The sequence below is a fragment of the Petaurus breviceps genome, unplaced genomic scaffold, assembly GCF_028583685.1.
Source record: "Petaurus breviceps papuanus isolate PSGF00001 unplaced genomic scaffold, PetGlider_PUasm1.0 84, whole genome shotgun sequence".
Lineage (NCBI taxonomy): Eukaryota > Metazoa > Chordata > Mammalia > Diprotodontia > Petauridae > Petaurus > Petaurus breviceps.
The window spans coordinates 2,724,263-2,744,418 of record NW_027186645.1 but is presented as its reverse complement, the minus strand read 5'-3'; the positions used below and the strand labels follow the sequence as shown (position 1 = coordinate 2,744,418).

At 38.0% G+C, this 20,156-nt stretch overlaps 2 protein-coding genes across 3 annotated transcripts in view; one reads left to right on the top strand and one right to left on the bottom strand.

The window, feature by feature from the left end:
• The window catches only part of COG5 (component of oligomeric golgi complex 5), a 496,196-nt gene that overhangs the window by 27,716 nt on the left and 448,324 nt on the right, over positions 1–20,156 (top strand). The window lies entirely within an intron of this gene.
• The window catches only part of BCAP29 (B cell receptor associated protein 29), a 75,326-nt gene continuing 56,404 nt past the window's right edge, over positions 1,235–20,156 (bottom strand). For both annotated transcript variants that reach the window (XM_069106997.1, XM_069106998.1), the window contains exons 7-8: positions 4,678–4,778; positions 1,235–1,962 (exon numbers count right to left, since the gene is read on the bottom strand). In XM_069106997.1, the coding sequence (XP_068963098.1) occupies positions 1,924–1,962; positions 4,678–4,778 (140 nt within the window). In that variant the 3' untranslated portion in view covers positions 1,235–1,923. The remainder of the gene's footprint in view (positions 1,963–4,677; positions 4,779–20,156) is intronic.

Here is a 20,156-nt window from a genome sequence, read left to right as displayed (position 1 = left end):
ATCAGCTTGATAATACATAAAAGATTATGGGGCTCTTGGTAATTATTAAGGTTTTTATGACAAAGCTTGCTTTATGGTGCCTTTACCAAGTTCTCATCCTACCCCACCCCTTTCCACACTTCAAGTGACCTCTCTCTTTTCTAAACTGATAGCACTTTGTACTTCTTTTATGAACTTACTGTATTACTGTATCTAAGTGGTGTGACTATACTAGACTGTAAACAGGGATGATCTCTTATTTATCTTTGAATCTTCTAATACTGTGTTTTGCACATAAAGTTTGCCATTAATAAATGTTCACTGAGCCAAATACATAAAATGGAAATAATTTTAAGATGAAAATATTTTAAAATTTCACATAAAAATTGGAAATACATTTACACTGACAAACAGAAAAGGGTAAGAATATTTAATTTTCTTACCGCATATATTTTAGAGGCTGGCTACTACCAGGCCTGATTTTTATCCAGTAAGAGAGGACACCAAATTCTCGATAATGATATATTTGCTTATGTAGATGTCACACTGATATTTCTTTGCCTGCTCTCCGAGTTGTCATTTCATTCCGTTCTTTCCCTTTTCAGTATTTCCTTTCCCTGTTATTTGTGGTACTGTCAGTCCATATGGGCCTCGTCCCATTACTCATCTCTGTTAAATGTCTCCTACATTTCTATTTCCTAGCAGTATCTGTTGGATTTTTATCTGAAAAAATGCCAGTGCATTTGCTCATTTATTTCATTTTTTAAATAAAAAATGATGTTGGTATCTACAATAAACCTTCATGGAAGACACAAAAAGGAGCAATAAAAATATAATTATTCCCTCTTTCTCATGTTCTTATTTTTTATTTTTCTTTCATAGTGCAGGCTTCTGAGATAAGGCTTGCTAGGACATGGGAATGCACACCTAAAAATGTCTTTTATTTATATGATAAAACAATCAGGACACACTTCTAAAGGATATGTTCAACAAAGATTCTAAAGGAAAAATAGTGCTTAATATTTACCTTTTGGGATTTAAAACCTTCTCAGATAGTCTGTAAAGCCAGTGCAGACTTATCTGAGGTATAGCTATATAAAGGCACTGCAAAACCACGACAAAGTTGTTGTGGGTAAGTTATATATAAACATTCTCCTTGAAGAATTTGACTTTCATAAATAGCAGATTCAGTGATACTGTAGTTAACAGCAATGAGATGTAAAACTTGCCACAGAGAAACTTGGAGAAGCCAACATTTTTGTTAATTATGTTTTAATAACTCTGAAATTCCTAAGAAAAACAACTAAGCTCATGCAGAAACCCAATAAGCAAAACATAGCTGTCAATAGAGTTGATGTGTGAATACAATCCACGATGACATCAATTTAAAAAAATAACCTCAGCCTCATTTTTTAGAGATATTTTTTCAGACCCCAGCATATAAAACATAATGGCTGATGAATATCACCCATATGTACTTTCCTTGTCAAAAACATTTCCTGATGGTAAATACCATTTCTAAATTACAACTGTAATAATAATTTAGTTAAATGCATTTTTGTCTTCACTGATAAAACATCAATGTTTTCAAGTGTAGGCCTATACAACTTAACTTCTCAGCCAGATGGTGGAAGCCATATAGAACACCAGTGGTATTTATCAGTAATGATTGTGCTTAAGATGCTTCTTTTTTTCCTTTTCAGGAGTTGAAGTATAGATTAGACAGTAGATCTGACACACAACCAAATATAGCATACATTATTGACATTGCCACTGCAACACAGGATACAAATATGGCATTCAAGTGCTATGATTGGCTAGTGATGAACAGTGCATTGTTTCTTAACATTTCACTTCATTTTAAAGGCTGAAGAAGCCAAATTTGTTAAATCAATTCACCACCTCAATAGAGATGGCATCAATTTTCCACATTCAAATCTTCTTTCAGAGGTCTTTTTTCTTCTCACTTTTTGCTAAAATTTCCTGCAAAAAAGAAAATACAACTGAATTGGCACATCAAAGACTTAAAAATCACAGAGTCTTATCAAAAGGGAATTTTTTCTTTCTTTTTAAAAGGATATATCTCTTGACCCTTTGGAGGTAACAGAGAATATAGATTAAGAAAAAAAGAAATGAAATTTAAAAGCAAAGACTGCATTAGTATTTTTTCTAAAAAAAAAAAAAGTGTTACCAATAGTTCAGTAGTTTAAATTACATGGGGGTCTTATTTGGAAAAGTATTTCAGGACAAAAGTATCCTCTCAGGTTTCATTTTTAAATTCTAATCACTGATTATTTTGATCCAGTTTACACTAACTTGAGGTAAAAAGAGGGTTTTTTTTTAGATTGCCACTACTACAAACACAATCACAATTTTTCCAGGAAAAGAAGTTGAGGTGGGGGAGACAGATACTGGCTTTTTTTTTTGGTCTTTCAAATTTCTGGGTAGGGTAAATTCTTTTTTTTTTTTTGGAGGAGGAAAGGCTAGGCATTTGTAGTTAAGTGACTTGCCCAAGGCCACAGAGCTAGTGTGTCAAATGTCTGAGAGTAGATTTGAACTCAGGTCCTCCTGAGTCCAGGGCTGGTGCTCTATGCCACCTAGCTGCCCCAGGGTAAATTCTTAATAAAGCAGGAAGAGCAGTCATTTCAACCCCTTATATCCACCAGTAAAGAAAACTCTCTATTATTTTCTAAATCTCTGAAGATAAGAGACAACTCCATGTTGCTGGTCCTGGAAATCAGCACATGGGGCCTTCTCACACTGGAATATCCCTCTCCCATGTGTGGCCCCCTTTCTCCCTTGCTTGAATTCCCTAGGGGGCTGGTGGGAGGAGGTGTCTCCATTTTAGCTGTGGGCCAGGTCAACTAAGCCTTATTCTCCTCCTGGCCAGTGCTTCTGCCTCTCTGCTCTCTTTTGAATATTATCTTTCCTCATTAGAATATAAACACATTGAGGGCAAGACTATATTTCTTTTTCATTGTAATTGTATCTCTGGCACATGTTAAGTGCTTTGTGATTACTTGCTGCCTTCCTGGCTACTTCAGTAGCTGGCTCCAGAGGGAGCTAGGTGGATCCACAGACTGAACCCTGGGCCTAGAGTCAGGAAGACTTGGATTCAAATCCAGCCTCAGATACTTAACTAGGTTGTGTGACTCTGGATAAGTCATTTAACCTTTGCTTCAGTTTTCTCAACTGTAAAATGAGAATCACAATAGCATCCACTTCCCAGGGTTGTTGTGGAGATCAACTGAGATAATATTTGTATAACTATTAGCATAGCATCTGGCACATAGTAGGTGCTTAACAAATGCTTATTCCCTTCCCAATGTTTCATCATTCCGGTAGTCAAGAAGTCTGTTCCTTACTATTTCACAGCTAAAGAGGCTATGGAGTCAGGGTTTTTCAGGACCAACTATAGCAAACATTTGTTTTGGTCCAGTGCTTAGCACAGTGACCGGCATATAGTAGGTGCTTAATAAATGCTTACTGATGGATCATTCAGCTATGAAAGTATGTTTCAAAATGTCTGGCAACAAGTAATGTTGAACTAGAAAGTTCCACTTCTATATCTTTATAAATATAGGCCCTCAAGACCCAATCAAACCAACCAATCTGTACTGAGAACCAATGAAACACAAGTCCCTTAAAGCAAAGGCTACATTTTGGACTGAACTTTAAAAGTGAACTCTGAATGCTGGCACAACTCCACATGGTGTGTGAACCTGCACTACCCAAAGTTAGACAGTCAGTGAGACATTCCTTTACATATTTTGAAGGGGTTATTTTCTCCTATTTTCTTTGTGCCAACAACAAAAAAGGAAAGAGATGGGGAATCCTAAGGGACTGAAAAGGAAAAAAACTGAGATTCATTTACAGTAAATAAACTTGTTCCTTCCTTTAGAGCTTTTGTTTTTATATCTCCTCCACCTCCACCCCTATCAGGGTCACTGTATTGAAAGCAGCATGTCAACATAAAACAAAGAAAGTCCTTGCTGGCCTACCAGCAAAGAAAGAAGGCCCCAAGCCTAAGAGAGAGAGAAGATTCCTCAACATAAACACAAACTTAAAAGCTGAGAAGAGTGACTGTTGGTTTAGCTCCTGACAGCATCAATTCCTCAGTCTGTTGCTCACCTAGTGTCCAGGAAGTAAATAAAAAGTCACATTTGAGAAAAAGGGTCCTTGCTGAAGTCCCTCTGTCACACTTAAATGAGAGTAAGATTGTTGAAATTTTATATTGTGAAATGTCATAGGAACCACAGGAATTGGATGGCTAAAGAACACTTAGAAATTTCTAAACTCTGGATAGTAACTTTGCTCTCAGAAATCTAAAACTCCTAGAGAGAAAGAGGGGTGCTTAGAGTAAACTCATTCTGAAACATCATTTTTCACCCTTTGGGGCAAACAGCTCCAGTCAGATTATCAACAGTAACTACTTTCTGTAACAGTAACTATCCTTTGTAATACTTCTACTCTTTGGTTCAGTATCTCCTTTCTAAACTTTACCACAGGCTGAAATTCAAAAAGTTGACTATCTCTTTGAATGTTCCAGGAGGTCTGTAGTATTTATTCACTTGGGAAAAACTGCCTAGGGATGGCCTTTTCATTAACTTGTTATTGAAGTATCTAGGAGGCAATGTTTAAACCTCTCTTCTTGGATGTGGGGAGAGTAAATGGCAGATGGATGGACTTTGGCCGTACCTGAAGCTGTGTGTGCTCTTTCAGAAGGCGGTCATATTCCTTTGAAAGACTCTCAGATTGCTTCTTCATTGTGGTCACTTCACTGTGGGCCTTAGAAAGGGCTGAAAAAAATGCAGGAGAATTAATGAGAAGGGTTTGCTCTTAGAAATCACTCAGGAAGAAAAAAAAAACTACTGTTAAAGGAACAGAATGATTGAGAACTTGGATCTCCATAAAACCAGACTTTCTGTTTGTTTTTCAGACTTGTTATTTCATTGGTATGGGGACCTATCCATCATTGATAGTCCTAAGGGCAGTGGTTTTTCAAAGTATGGCTCAGGGACTTCTGAGGGTCTCTTTAGTGCAAAACTTTTTAAAAAAATAATATTAAATTATTTTTGTTCCTAATATGATATTGATAGATATGACCCACATAAACAAAAGCTCTGTGAGGCCCTCGATAATCTGTAAGAGTATAAATTATGCAGTCCTGAGATCAAAAAGCGTGAGGAGCTCTGGCCTGGAGTACGACATTAAGTTAAGGGACTTGCTCATGGTTCCCCTGACAGTAGGTGTCAGAGGGAGGGCCCAAACCCAGGTTTTTGTCACTCAAGAGCTAGTTCTCTAGTGGCTACTTCATGTTGCTTGGCATCTATTACATACCAATGTCTAATAAAGGGTCGACAACATGGTACTTTGAGGCTTAACTGCAAGGAAGCTAAGTACATTTTAGCTTGTGTTTATTGAAGATCAACAGAAATAAGTTGGAAGCAATGGACCTGGACAAAAATCAAGAACTGTATGAAGAAACTTCGAGTCAACACTGTAGGGCAGAAGTTGTTTAATATGCAAATCATATGGAGGAAGAGAATGGGAACAAGGTGGGTGTGGAAAAATAAAAAAGCTCATGTTCAAATCATTTCCCTTATGAAATACTTGTAAGAAATACTTTATAGATTATGTACTCAGAAATTCCAAATGTTAATATAGTGGCATATATAACTCTTGCATATATTGCACTGTCTGCATTTATGTTTTAAGGGAGGGCACAGACAGAACTCATAGGAAAGCTGTTCTTATATGATGAAATAGGGTTATAGGTCCACTTTGTATACTAAACAGTCACCTTATATCATCAAAAGCAATAAATATTAATTACTAAGTCAGTCAATAAATTAGCATTTTATATTAAGGGCCTACTTTGTACCAATCAAGGCAGCTAGATGGCTCAGTGGATACAATTGTGGACCTGGAGTCAGGAAGATCCAAGTTCAAATCTGATCTCAGACATTCACTAGCTGTGTGACTCTGGACAAGTTACACAACCCGTTTGTCTTAATCCACTGGAGAAATAAACAGGAAATTCCCCTAGTATCTCTGCCAAGAAAACCCCATAGAATATATTGGCTTGATATGGTCTACAGGGTTACGAAGAGTCAGAAAGGGATGAACAACAAATGTGTCAAGCACTGATGATATAAAGAAAGATTAAAAAATAGTCCCTACCCTAGAGGAACTCACAACGAACCAGGGAGACAACAGGCAAATGCCTGTGTGTGGTTTACTTGTTCTTCAGTCATGTCCAGCTCTTTGTGACCCCATTTTGGGTTTTCCTGGCAAAGACACTGAAGTGGTTTGCAATTTCCTTCTCCAGGTCATTTTATAGATGAGGAAACTGAGGCAAACAGGGTTAAGTGACTTGCCCAGGTTCACACTGCTAGTAAGTATCTGAGGCCAGATTTGAACTCAGAAAGATGAGTCATCCTGACTATAGGCTCTGGAACTCTAGAACACTGTGCCACCTAGTTGCCCTAAAGACTATATACAAACAAGCTACTGATCATCTTAGTTCTATACACATATGTCTTAACAATTCTTTGAATTTGTGCTGAGTTCTTCCCTTACATCTGACATCCAAGACCTAATGAAATAATGCCCCACGGTTTGGAATTACTACTAGATTACAAACCCTCTGAGAACAAGTACAGCATCATCTGCAGATTTTGAAATCTTAGTATCTTCAGCATTTTAGTTTAGTGCCTTGCCATTAGGAGGTATTTAAAGAGGTGCATTCAAAATCCAAGGCACAGAAGCTCTCTTATGTCCTATAACCCCCAAAGACTTGAACACTCCCTAGTCATAGGAAGCTGGCTCAATTAAAAAGTGAACTGGGAGACAAAATGCCCCAATGCACCAGCGCTAAGAGCTGGCATTAGAGTGCCCAAGTTCAGAAAGTCCAGCTCTGCCATTTACTGAATGGCCCAAGCTTCCATGTTTGTAAGATGCAGGAGTTGGACTTGGACTTGATCATCTCTGCCATCCCTTCCAGTTCTAAATCTAAGATCCTATGGGAAAAAAAACATGAGGAATATTAATGAGTAGTCAGCATTCTGAGGTCTCAAACAATGAACAGCATACTGAGGTGGGCCTGACATCACAGAATGCCCAGCTGGGAGGGGCTGCAGCAGCCATCAAGTGTCCTCAAACCCAGAAGGAAGTGACTTGCCCAAGGTTACTGTTCTTCCCACCCTTCCTTCACCTTTGTCCTCATTTCCAAACAAGGTAGAGGGTCATACTTGGAAAAACTACAATTCTGTAAATCTCAAGCACAAAGTCCCTCAGGGTTAGACACTTTCATTCTCTTTTTCTGTTTTTCAGCCCTTGAGGTTTGAGCCCTGTTCTTACTCCACTCCCTGGAGAAGAGAAGTAAGCAGAATTTATGGGAAAACCCCAGAGATAAAGTGTTCCTCCATTCATGGGTATTTTGTTGGTTGGGCTTCCTGGTTATTGAAAAAAGTCAACAGCATGACCTCCCTCCCCCTAATCATGCCATGGTAACTGAATCTCTGCCTCTCACATCTCATGTGGAGTAGATGACAACAATGTTTTGCTTATAAAGTTCCAACATGTGTGAAATGTATGCTAAGGACCAATGGTGATGTTCCTGGTTTCCAGATGGTCCTTGGGTTGGTCTCTTTGGGTAATAATGTTTTATATTTAAAACTGGCCACTGGCATGAAGAAGGGAAGGGGAAAGGAATTAACATTTATTAAACATCTATTATGTGCTGGGTACTGTGTTAAACACCTTACATTTTTTATTTGTTCCTCACAACAACCCTAGAGGTAGGTACTATTAGTATCTTTATTGTATAATTGTGGAAACTTCGGGAAACAGAGGTTAAGTGACTTGCTCAGGGTCACACAGTATGTATGAGACTCCAGGCCCAGTTCTCTAGGTACCATGGTATCACCTAGCTGCCGTAACGTTTTTGTTGTTGCTCAGTCCTATCCTATTCTTCGTGACTCCATTTTGGATTTTCTTGACAAAGAGATTGGAGTGGTTTGCTATTTCCTTCTCCCGCTCATTTTATAGATATGCAAACAGAGGCAAACAGGGTTTCATGACTTTCCTAGGGTCACACGGCTAGTAAATTTTGAACTTAGGAAAATGAGTCTTCCTGACTTCAGGCCTAGCACTCCATCCACTGTGTCACCTGGCTGGCCTGCCATAGCAATATATTTAATAAAAATCACGCATCCCCCTCAATGCTTTCTCATGACAAATCAGTAATTTCCTCCAATCAGGGGAGATTACTACTGTTTGAGAGACTCTTACAGCATTTGTTAGGTTTTATTGTTTGTTTGACCAACTCTTACTTTGTAAAAATCAAATATTTGTTTTCTGAAGATGTTCCCATCCCCTTCTGGACCACTCTTTGTGAATAGGGGATTATATGGGTCTGTTATGATATTTCAAGCTCATTTAAGACCATATAATTTTGGGAAGAGCATAGACGAGAGGCATGGAAATCACTGGAGAAAGAGGCCTGGGATTTAGCTGCTACCTAAGAAGTAGCAATAGTAAGCTAGGAAGAAGTTTTTTTTGATTTGAAAATCTTCCATCCTTCCTAGATTTGACTTGCCTTTTGAAAAATCTTTCAGTCAAAGTCTCACAGATTTAGAGGAACCTTAGAAGACATCTAGTCCAACCATACTGTTTTATAGATGAGGACCCTGAGACTCAGAAATGTTAACTTGGTTAAGGTGGTATAGCTAATAGGTAATGAGTCAGGATTTGAACCAAGAGTATGCTAGAACCAGCTCAAATCTGTTTAGGAAAGCTGTTAAAATTTCAATGTGTGCATTTATACCTTGGAAACTGGCAAATGCTACAAATCCGGGCTTGATTTATTGTTGTTGGTTGCCCAGATTTGAGTGATAGAGGAAATGCTAATAATGCATATTAAATTTAAAAGTATGTTACATTCCCCACCCATCCAGAGAGTCAGTTATTAAACACTAAACCAGCACATCCCTGATTTGAACTGAGGTCTCTCTACCTTAGCAAAGCCCTTCTCTAAAGCATCTAATGCTCTTCTTCCTCATCTCTCTCTTTTTTTTTGCTTTTTGGAGGGGGGAAGGTAGGGCAATTGGGGTTAAGTGACTTGCCCAAGGTCACAGAGCTAGTTTTGTGTTAAGTATCTGAGGTTGGATTTGAACTCAGGTCCTCCTGACTGCAGAGCCAGTGTAATATTCACTGTACCACTTAGCCACCCCCTTCTTCCTCATCTCTGCCTTGTGGAATTCCTAGATTTCTTCAAGGCTTCCTCAAATGACATTTTAAGAGGCCTTTTTGTTGATGTTGTATTCATCTATTTTGTATTTACTTATCTTTGTACAAGTTGTATTATAACAGTAGAATATAAGCTCCTTTAGGGTAGCAACTAATTCATTTTTTGTCTTTGCAGTCCTAATACCTAATGCAATATCTTGCACGTAATAAGCATTTAATGTTGGCTGAACTGAAGCAGCACAGTCAACATCTAAAACTAGATCTTCTGATGTCAAATTCTATATTTTTTCCATGGTAATGGAAATACATTTTGAAAAAAAAAATGTGAGAACTTGAGGAAGGTCCCCAGCATGTTAGGTTAAACCTATGCACCGAATTTAAGAGAGGACTTGGAATCACTGGATTACTGGAGTCTCTTATACACTAGATTTCCATATTTAAACTTCAAATATATGACTCACTTATCTATCTTCTCATAACTGGTCAGATTTTCATTCTTTCTCCTCTTTTATAAGGTGTAATGTAATACCAAGCAAAGGCAACTTCCCAAGGTTCAAAATACCAGCATAGGTGCTCTCCATTTTATTCAGTGACAAATTAAGAACAGAGGGAATCAAAATATGACATCATTCAAAATACAGCATTTACCAAGTGTGATTCAATAATCTCTAAGTACTACCTGATTTAATCAAGTACTACCCCACCCCAGGACATTACATTCATTTAATCAATTACAAAGTCTCTGTTCTAAATACTACTCCACCCTTAGGCTGTACCTTCATTTATTCTATCACAAAGCCCTTCTTCTCAAATGGAGATTAATTTCCAATCATAAGTAAAGTACATTCATTTGTTCAATCATAGAACACAAAAAGGTCAAAAGTTCCCTACCCCTGGATCACAATTGAATCTACCCCAGAGTTACAACAAGTTTAAGCACAGCACTTAATACCCAAATGGAGGTCTTTTCTTCATCTTGACAGAGGCAAGTTCTCAGCAATCTTTGTTCCTGGGGAGACAAAGCTTAGCAAGGCCACAAGATACATTGCCAGTCTCTTCATTAATTCATCCTCTGTCTGCAGAACAGTCCTAGGACCCCTGAAAACATTAGCAAAACCTTCTTCCAGGATTTCTGTAAACATACAACAAGAAAATCCTTCTTCAGGGCTTCGGAACCAACACCAAGGTTCCAAGAATTCTACAACAACAGCACTGTCCTTCACCAGTGGACAGTATCCACTCTCTTGTCTGCAGAACAGTCTCAAGAGCTCTGAACCAACAGAAAGGTTCCCAGACTTCTGCAACAACAGCACTGTCTTTCACCAATGGACAAATCTGGCAAAACAACATTAAAACAGACAAAGTACCAGCATAACAGCCATGTCTCCTCAGTCCTTGGCAGCTCTGGGTGGCAGCTCTCAAAAGTCCTGGGCAATTCAAAGTGGCCCTCAGAAATCCTCTCAGTCTCTCTCTGCCTCCAAAAGGGTGCTGCTTCCAAAAAGTTCTTCTGCCTCTCTCTTGTGTCTCTCTAAATTTACGTCACCAGCTCCTCCCAGTTCAGCCCTCTCTTTTCATGTCAACAAGTCCATCCCACAAGTGGGATTAACAAGCTCTGGGTTTTAATATAATCAAACCAAATACCAAGCCAATACAGGGGAATCTTTAAATGCCATTACTATTACATAACGGCATATGGGAGTAGGTGTAGAAAATAGTCCATAAGGTCTTATGTTCTAGTGGTCTTGGGCCCCAAACAACTTAAGGCCTATTACTATTATTACTATCAGTAGTAGTACAATGTCCAAGAACTTCCTGAGATATGCACAGTTACCTCGCATAAAACAGAAACTCAAGGGATGTTGGTTGATATTATTTGGCTTTTTTTGGTCACTCCTGGCATGGGGCAGTACAAAAACACTTAAGCAAAATGCTTTTCGTCTGTAATTTCTCCAGCAGGGAATATGAACTGGTGTTTCTCATTTTGCTTTAATTTCAGGAGATACAAACAAACCTAATGATTACTATTTTATTGACTTCTCAATTAGGGGAGGTGATTATTGTCTAAGGGCCTCTTGGAGTATTTTCCAGTCTTTTCTCTCACCCTTGCTTTGTGAATAAAGAATCAAAATATTTCCCCCCCAGATTCCTTCTATTTGCCTTCTGAAACGACCTTCTGTGAGAATAAAGTATTATACAGGCCTGTTATTTGACAGTGGAAGCTGTTTGTTTTTAATTTGAATTAGCCATACTATTTTAGAATCAGTATTGTGTGGAAAAATAAAGTTATTAGATAAGAAGGTCTGGGATGAATTCTTGAATTTCTTTTCATCTCAATTTCCATCTATGAAGAAGGGGATGGTACGACTTGCTAGGGATTTGCTTTGTAGGGATTGAGAGATATTGTATAAGATCAACTGGATCCAACTAGTTATTAAATTGAGAAAATGATACTTGGTAGGCACATCAGCCCTTCTAGGCCAGATGAATTAATCCTATAATTACAGAAAAAAATGATATCCAAGTAAGAATAACAATATTCATGTTATTTCCAAGTACCTAACTAATGTGGAAGATGTTGTTTGCATAGTGAGCAGGTTTGGCTCATCTCATTATAATTATATACTAAAGACAAATAACCAAGTTCTGCCAAGAAATGGAAGATAATATTTACAGTGAGTCTTTAACATATTTATAAAGTAACAAGTTAACTTTGGAACACTAACTGCTGTCCAGTAGGGATAAATATTAAGCCAGGACTAAACTATTTTATTTTTGAGAATTTTCTATGACCATATTTGACATAATCATAACTCTGAATACTGTAAATTCAATTACAAGTAACCATTTTAAGAGATTCACTGGTTGCACAAACTGGGATCTAGCTAAACCTTTTAAAAATATGTTATGAACATTTCTGTATTTAATTTTTGTGTTACTTATTCATCTGAATCTCAATGAAACAGTATAAGGCAGGAGAAAGCTGGAATTGGAGTCTCTTCACCACTCTGGGACTAGGTTCTCTCAACTATTTTTTTTTTTTAATGCTTTATTAACTTCTGATTTACATCATTCGTTTCTGCCAGATTTTGAGTTACAAATTTTCTCCCTGTTTTTCCCCTACCCACTGCCCCAAAATAGCAGTCCCACAGGATATTCCCTCCTCCAATCTGCTCTCTCCCATATTTTCTCCCATAGCCCTTTCTATTTTTCCAGTGGATCTCTATGCCTCAGTGCCTGTATATCTTATTTCCCAATTACATGAAATATGGTATTAATAATAGTATATATATATATAAATAAACATATACACACACACACACATATATATATACATATATACACATATATTTGAATATTTGACTTTAAAACTTTCAATTCCAGATTCATTCCCTTCCTTCCTTGTCACCCACCCTTACTGGGAAGATACGCAGTTCAGTATAGGTTGTACATGTGTGGCTAATGCAAAACAATAACACAGTAGATATATTGTAAAACACTGACTATATTTCCCTCCCTCCTATCCCACTTCCCACTTGTTCTATTCTCTACTTTGATCCCGTCTATTTTCAAAAGTGAGTGCTTCCAACTTCCCTCCCCCTCAGCCTACCCTCTCTTCTATCATCCCCCCTCTCATCCCCTTCCCCCGCTATTCTCCTGGAGGGTGAGATACCCTATTTAGTGTGTATTTCCCTCCTCAAGCCAAATTCAATGGGATTAAGGCTGACCCATTCCCTTTTGCCTTCCTATTCTTCCCCTCCATTGTAACCATTTTCCCTTGCCTCTTCTATATGAGATAGTTTACCCCAATCTGTCTCTCCCCATCTCCTCTCATTATATTACTCTCACCTCTTAATTTCACCTTTTAAGTATCATTCCTTCCTGTTAAAGTGGTCCTGTGCCCTCTATCTATGTATACCTGTAAACATATATACACAATTCACGTATGTATTCATATGCCCATATACCCTTATATAAAGATAAATATAAATATTTCTAATCCCTTCAACTACTGAGAAAAGTTTCATAAGTTACAATTATTGTTTTTCCATGTAGGAATGTTAATAATTCAACTTTGATAGGTTCCTTATGATTCCTTTTCCCTGTTTACCTTCTCATGCTTCTCTTGCTTCTTGTATATGAATGTCAAATTTTCTATTCAACTGGTTTTTTCAGCAAGAATGCTTGAAAGTCCTCTATTCCACTGAATGACCATATTTTCCCCTGAAACATGATACTCAGTTTTGCTGGGTAGGTGATTCTTGGTTTTAATCCCAGCTCCTTTGCCCTCCGGAATATCATATTCCAAGCCCTTCGATCCCTCAGTGTAGAAGCTGCCAGATCCTGGGTCATCCTGATTGTGTTTCCACAATATTCAAATTGTTTCTTCCTGGCTGCTTGTAATATTCTCTCCTTAATCTGGGAATTCTGGAACCTGGCTATAATATTCCTAGGAGTTTTATTTTTGGGATCTTTTTCAACCTCTATTTTGCCATCTGGTACTAAAACATCAGGGCAGTTTTCTTTGACAACTTCCTGGAGGATGATTTCTAGGTTCTTACTTTGGTCATGGCTTTTAGGCAGTCCAATAATTTTTAAATTATCTCTCCTGGATCTATTTTCCAGGTCAGTGGTTTTTCCCATGAGATATTTCACATTGCCTTCTATTCTTTCATTTGTTTGGATCTGTTTAACAGCATCTTGATTTCTCATAAAGTCATTAGCTTCCATTTGCTCCAATCTAATTCTGAAGCAATGATTCTCCTCATTAAATTTTTGAGATTCTTTTTCCATCTGGCAAATTTGGCTTTTTAAGGCATTCTTCTCCTCATTGCCTTTTTGGGCCTCCTTTGCCATTTGAGTCAGTCTGTTTTTTAAGGTATTATTTTCCTCAGTCAGGCTGTGTAATGGGAATGAAAATTTGGAAGATCTTCCCTGCCTCTAGGCTAAAGTGCACTAGCCTTTAGTGGAGCTGGGGTGGGAGGCTTGTTTTTCAGTAGATACTTTTTGATTGGCCAGTGCGTCCAAAAGGTTGTTACATTCTCTGAGCCAGGAGAAGGCTATATAAGCCCTGATGTGTAGCTTTGTTTTGGGACTCACTTTGAGAAGTGTTCTGTGATTTGATCTGAATTCTGGGAAGCCATTGTTGAGAGACCCCCGGCTTTGAAAAACCCAGATGTGGAAACCCAGATGTTGACTGGGTATGGATGTAATGGTCGGACAGTTTGGAAATCTGTCTACTTGATCTGTTTCTGTCTTGATAATTCTGCCTGTATACTTTGAGGTTTGGGGTGCTGACCTTTTTCCCCTGAACAAGGTAAACGATATATGTCTGACTGATTAAAGTAAGCTTGTTAACCCATTTTGAGTTGCTTTCCTTTATCAAAGCAGATCCAAGAACCTGTACTGGCGGCAAACCCTGAGGACGCTTGGGGTGCTTGCCACTACAGGCTGTTGACTCTCATTTTATAATTTTCTTGCATTGTTCTCATTTCTCTTCCCAATTTTCCCTCTATTTCTCTTATTTGGTTTTCAAAATCTTTCTTAAGGTCCTCTATGACCTGTAACCAGCTTGTATTTTCCTTTGAAGCTTTTGGTGCAGGAGTTCTGACTTCACTTGTTTTCCTCCTGTTCCATGCTTCGTTCCCTTTTGTCCCCAAAATAGGAGTGTATTGTTGGAATCTTCTGTCTGCTTTGTTTCCTTTGCCTGCTCATTTTGCCACTCAATTACTTGACTTTTGGGCTTTTTGCCACAGTAGGACTCTGCCACCAGACAGGGGAGCTTTCGTCCCAAACGCTGGGGTTTTCTTAGCTGCGGGAGGGTGCCCTCTGAGGTCTCCACACGCTCTGGCAAGCTGGACACACACACCAGAACCTCCACCCTTGACTGCAATCCAGATCCAAGCAGGTTAAAGCAAGAGCAATTACCCCTCAGACTGGTGCTTGGTTCCCTTACACTCTGCAGGCCGCTGGCTGGCTGTGCTGGCGTCTCAGACGCACTCCCACTTACTGGTCCCAAAGTCCAGACTGTACTGACCTCTCACTTTGTCCTTTAGCTTCTCTGGGTCATTTTGTGGGTCCTGCAGCTCCAAAGTTTGTTTAGAGTCTCCTTTTTATGTGGATTGGGGAGGGTGGAAGCTGGAGCTGCGGGAAGGTTGTGCTTCTACTCCGCCATCTTGGCTCCGCTCCCCTTCCCTCAACTATTAACAAAGGGAGCTAGACTAGATATCCTCCAAGTTCTCTTCCAGCTTGAAATCAGCTCACCTGTGATTTTATGTATTCTCAATAACTGATAGTGTTAGACGATGGTATTAGACAAGACTTACTGGAGTTATGGGGAATTTCCTGTAGGATCTCAAAATTTAATTACAACATAGATGATAAACTCCTAGACAGCAGGGATTATTTAGTTGGTTGTCTTTGTATCTCCAGGACAGAAAAGGACTCTGCCCCCCCACTAAAAGTTGGGTCTTTGAAAAGAACAATAAAACTGATATACTCTTAGCTAATCTGAAAAGAGCAGGAAATTAAATCAATAAAATAGCAAAAAAGCAAGGTGAAATCTCAGCAAAACTAGATGAAATAAAAATAACCACAACATATTATGCAGTTATATAGCTAACAAAACTAAAAACACACACAAAAAAATAGAGAAAACTTTAAAAAATAAGAAATACCAAACTATCAGAAGACTAGTCAGAGATTTTAAATAACCCAATCTCAGAAAAGGAAATGGATCTAGTTGCAAAGGAACCACAAAAATGGAAGGAGAACCCTTAGGGAATCAGCAAAGCTGCAGGCTACACAATAAATTCTAAAAAATCAACGTTTCTATATGATAATAACCAAACACAAGAAGGCAATAACAGAAAGTGAAAACCCATTCCAAATAACTGCAACATGCATAAAATATCTGGGGATCTACCTACCAAAGTATACAAAAGACCTGTATAGATTCATTTAAAAAGTGCTCCTTAAAGAAATAAACAACAATCTAAATAGCTAGAAGAATAGTCAGTACTCAAGGCTGGGTTGTGCCAATACAATAAAAATACAGCTTTAATGCTATACTAATCAAATTATTAAGGTGATATTTTATAGAACTTGATAAAATAATAATGAAATTTGGAAAAAGAAATGGTCTAGTCTATCAGAGGAAATTATGAAAGAAAGTATCAGTGAAGGGGGAATAGCATTCTTTTTTTTTTTTTTTTGCCTTTTGGAAGGCAAATGGGGTTAAGTAACTTGCCCAAGGTTGCACGGCTAGTTTATTTTTGTGTGAGTGTTAAGTGTCTGAGACCAGAACCGAACTTGGGTCCTCATGACTTCGGGGCTGGCGCTTTATCCACTGCGCCACCTAGCCGCCCCGGGAATAGCATTCTTGACTTCAAATTGTATTACAAAGCAGAGCAGCAGTCATCAAAACCATCTGGCATTGGTTAAAAAAAAAATGGAGAGATTAATGGAACAGACTAGAGGAGAAAGAATCAGAAACAATATAACTCAATTACCCAGAGTTGAATAAAGTGGAAAACATAAATTATCTAGGAAAAAAATCTCTTAATGTGATTAAAAACTGCTGGGAAAACTAAAAAGTGGTCTGACAGAAATTAGGTTTAGACCAACACTTTCTATCATATTCCACAATAGTGGATATGTGGTCTTAAAACCATACTAGAAAAATATTAGAAGAGAAACAAATCCACCTCTCAGTTATAGATAGGAAATATATTCTTAACCAAGTGAAGAAAGAAGAAATTGCAAGAGATAAAATAGAAAACTTGAAGTACTTGAAACTGTAAAATTTTTATACAGATATATTATTATACCTATGATAAAAAGGGAAATAGTTGAATTGGGGAAAAAAAATCTTTGTATCAAATTTCTCTGATAAGAGTTTGGTATCCAAGGTATATAAATAATTAATAAGTATAGATAAGACTAATGGCCATGCCCCAATAGATAAGTGGTCAAAAGAAAGAAAAAAATAGTTCTCAAGAAAAGAATTATAAAGTATTCACAATCACACGAAAGAACACTCAAAATCACGAAAAATAAAAGAAATGTAAATCAAAATAAATCTGAGGCTTCACCTCACACTTTGCAAACTGGCAAAGATGACCAAAAAACAGTAATAGCCAATGTTGGAGGAGTGGAATGATTGGCACACATTAATATACTGTTGATGGAATTGCGAGATACTACAACCATTTTGGAAAGCAATTAAGAATTATGCAAATAAAGTAACTAAAATGTCCATACCCTTTGAACCAGAAAGGTTCATCAGAAAAAAGTCTCCACACACACCAAAATAATTATCCCAGCACTTTTTGTGAGAGCAAAGAATTGGAAACAAAATAGATGGCCTATCAACTACGGAGTTGTTGCCAAACAATAGGCCAAACAAATTGTGGTAAACTAATGTAATGGAATATTACTGTGATATAAGAAATGATGTGTATGAAAAAAAGACATACAGACAGATATATGATGCAGAGAAATAGGCAGAACCAAGAAACTAACATGTAGCTATTACAATAATATAACTGGAAAGAATGACCAAACACCAAAAAACCAAAAGTAAATGTAAAAATTAAAAAAAAATTATAATGTTTAATTAAGTAGGACATGACTGAAGGGATATGAGAAGATACCCTCTAACTCCAAAATTGCACATGTTTTATTTAGGATTTTCTTTCAATGTGTTTGTCAATTGTGCTGATTTTTTTCTCTCTTTAAAAAAATACTATTTGGGGTGGCCAGGTAACACAGTGAGTAAGAGCACCGGCTCCAGTGTCGGGATGACCTGGGGATTGAATCCGGGCTCCAACACTTAGCACCCACCCAGAAACACCTGGCGGTGTAACCTTGAGCAAGTTACTTAACCCCAATTGCTTAGGTGTGGCCAGGTGGCTCAGCAAGTAAGAGCACCGTCCCCAGTGTCGGGATGACCTGGGATCAAATCTGGGCTCAGATACTTAGCACCACACCCAGAAATAATTGGCCGTGTAACCTTGAGCAAGTTACTTAACCCCGATTGCTTAAAAAAAAAAATACTATTTGTTATATGGGGAGGCATATTTGGAAAAACTCTTGATGATGTAAGAAATAGAAGATATTACTAAAAATTTATTTAGAAAAGATATCATTAACATTTTTTAAATGGCTGTCAATTTTCAGAGTAGGGAACACACACACCTCTCTCTGTGTCTCATTTTGATAAACTATAAAATCAAAGTGTTGTATAAGATGATTTCTAGTCCCTTTGAGTGCCAAAATTCTATCATCCCTCATAACACGTGTGAAGTTTTTAAATGGAGAAATCCATGTGTCATCCAAACTACTCTCAAGAGTATGGATGAAAAGAATTCACTAAAATTGCCAGAGCCCTTCTCTGGGGTCAGTTATTGAAGATACACAGTGTCTTGCACACAGCCATATTTAATGTTTGGTGACTTGAATTAAGTATCCTACTGGGGAATAATGTTCTTTTTTTTCCCAGGCAATTCACACTGGGGTGTTCATCAGATGGTGGAGAGTTTGGGGGAGAAAGATGGCAACTACAGGGACTACGAAGAATTTATGGTCAGGAACTTCATTAAAAACTACAGAACTAGAGATGAGTGAAATGACATGATGGATGGAAAACATCTGAGTTGAGATGCCAGTGTTTTAGAATGGGAGAATGAAAGCCCTTAGTTTATGGTAGCCTGAGCTAATGGACAGTCAGTCCAAGAGGCAGGTGAACTGGCCACAATTCACTGTAGAACCCAGATCATTTCCCATGTGTCACTCCATTTCCATCTTAAAATGAGAATAATACTTACTATTACGAAATTTCACATATATACGTTATATATATGTACATATATATAATGTATATATGTGTATATATATGTATATGCTCTCTTATATGATCATTTATACAAAGTAAGATGTTTAAAAATCTGAAATGCTGGTCTTAGTAATTGGAAAGCTTCTTGTAATCAGTGAAGTTTGCTTTTCCTAAACCATGTTTTTCTTTTTTTTTTGCTTTTTGGAGGGCAATTGAGGTTAAGTGACTTGCCCAAAGTCACACGGCCATTTTTTTGTGTCAAGTGTCTGAGGCCAAATTTGAACTCAGGTTCTCCTGACTCTGGGGCTGGTGCTCTATTCACTGAGCCACCTAGCCACCCCAAATTATGTTTTTCTTAAACTGTACTGTTTATAACGTTTTATTACTTCACAGATTTGTTTAGAGAAAGACCAAGAAAGCCTAGGTAGAGTACTACCATAATGCCCTTTGAAGTCAACTATTATTACTTAAGTGACCAGAAAAGTCATTCACTGTCCTAAGGCATTTTATCTTCTCTCCTAGAATCTGCTAAAATGAGAAAGAAATGGACTTGAAAAGTCAAGTTGTCCTGCTTCAACATGGATCTGAAAGGTGATGGTTATGCAAGGAACTAAGATTTACAGCTGGCCTGGAGTCTCTTTCTCCCTTTCCTAGCTTTCTGCTTTCCTCAATTCCATCGTCTTACCTCACTGCCCCCAATGCTCCCATCTTTAGGAAGAAGCTTGGAGTACTATAAAGAACACTGGACTGGGTATCATCAGGACAATCCTAGGTTTGATTTCTACTCTCACACTTTATGACAGGGGAGACACACTCCTCTCTGAAATCGGAATGATCATAGGATCACAGATTCAGGACAGGAATAGACCTCAGAAGTCATCTGGTCTAACCCCTTTGTTTTACAGATGGAAATTGGAAACTGAGGCCCAGGGAGGTTAAGTTTCTTACCCAAGGTCACTCAGGAACCAGTAACAACTATTTCATAGGGCTATTCTGAGGATCAAGTAAGGTGATGGTGGTAAAGCAGTGTGTAAATCTGTGGGGATTCTAGCAATCAATAAGAGGAATCTCTATTAAGGACACAGATCATACA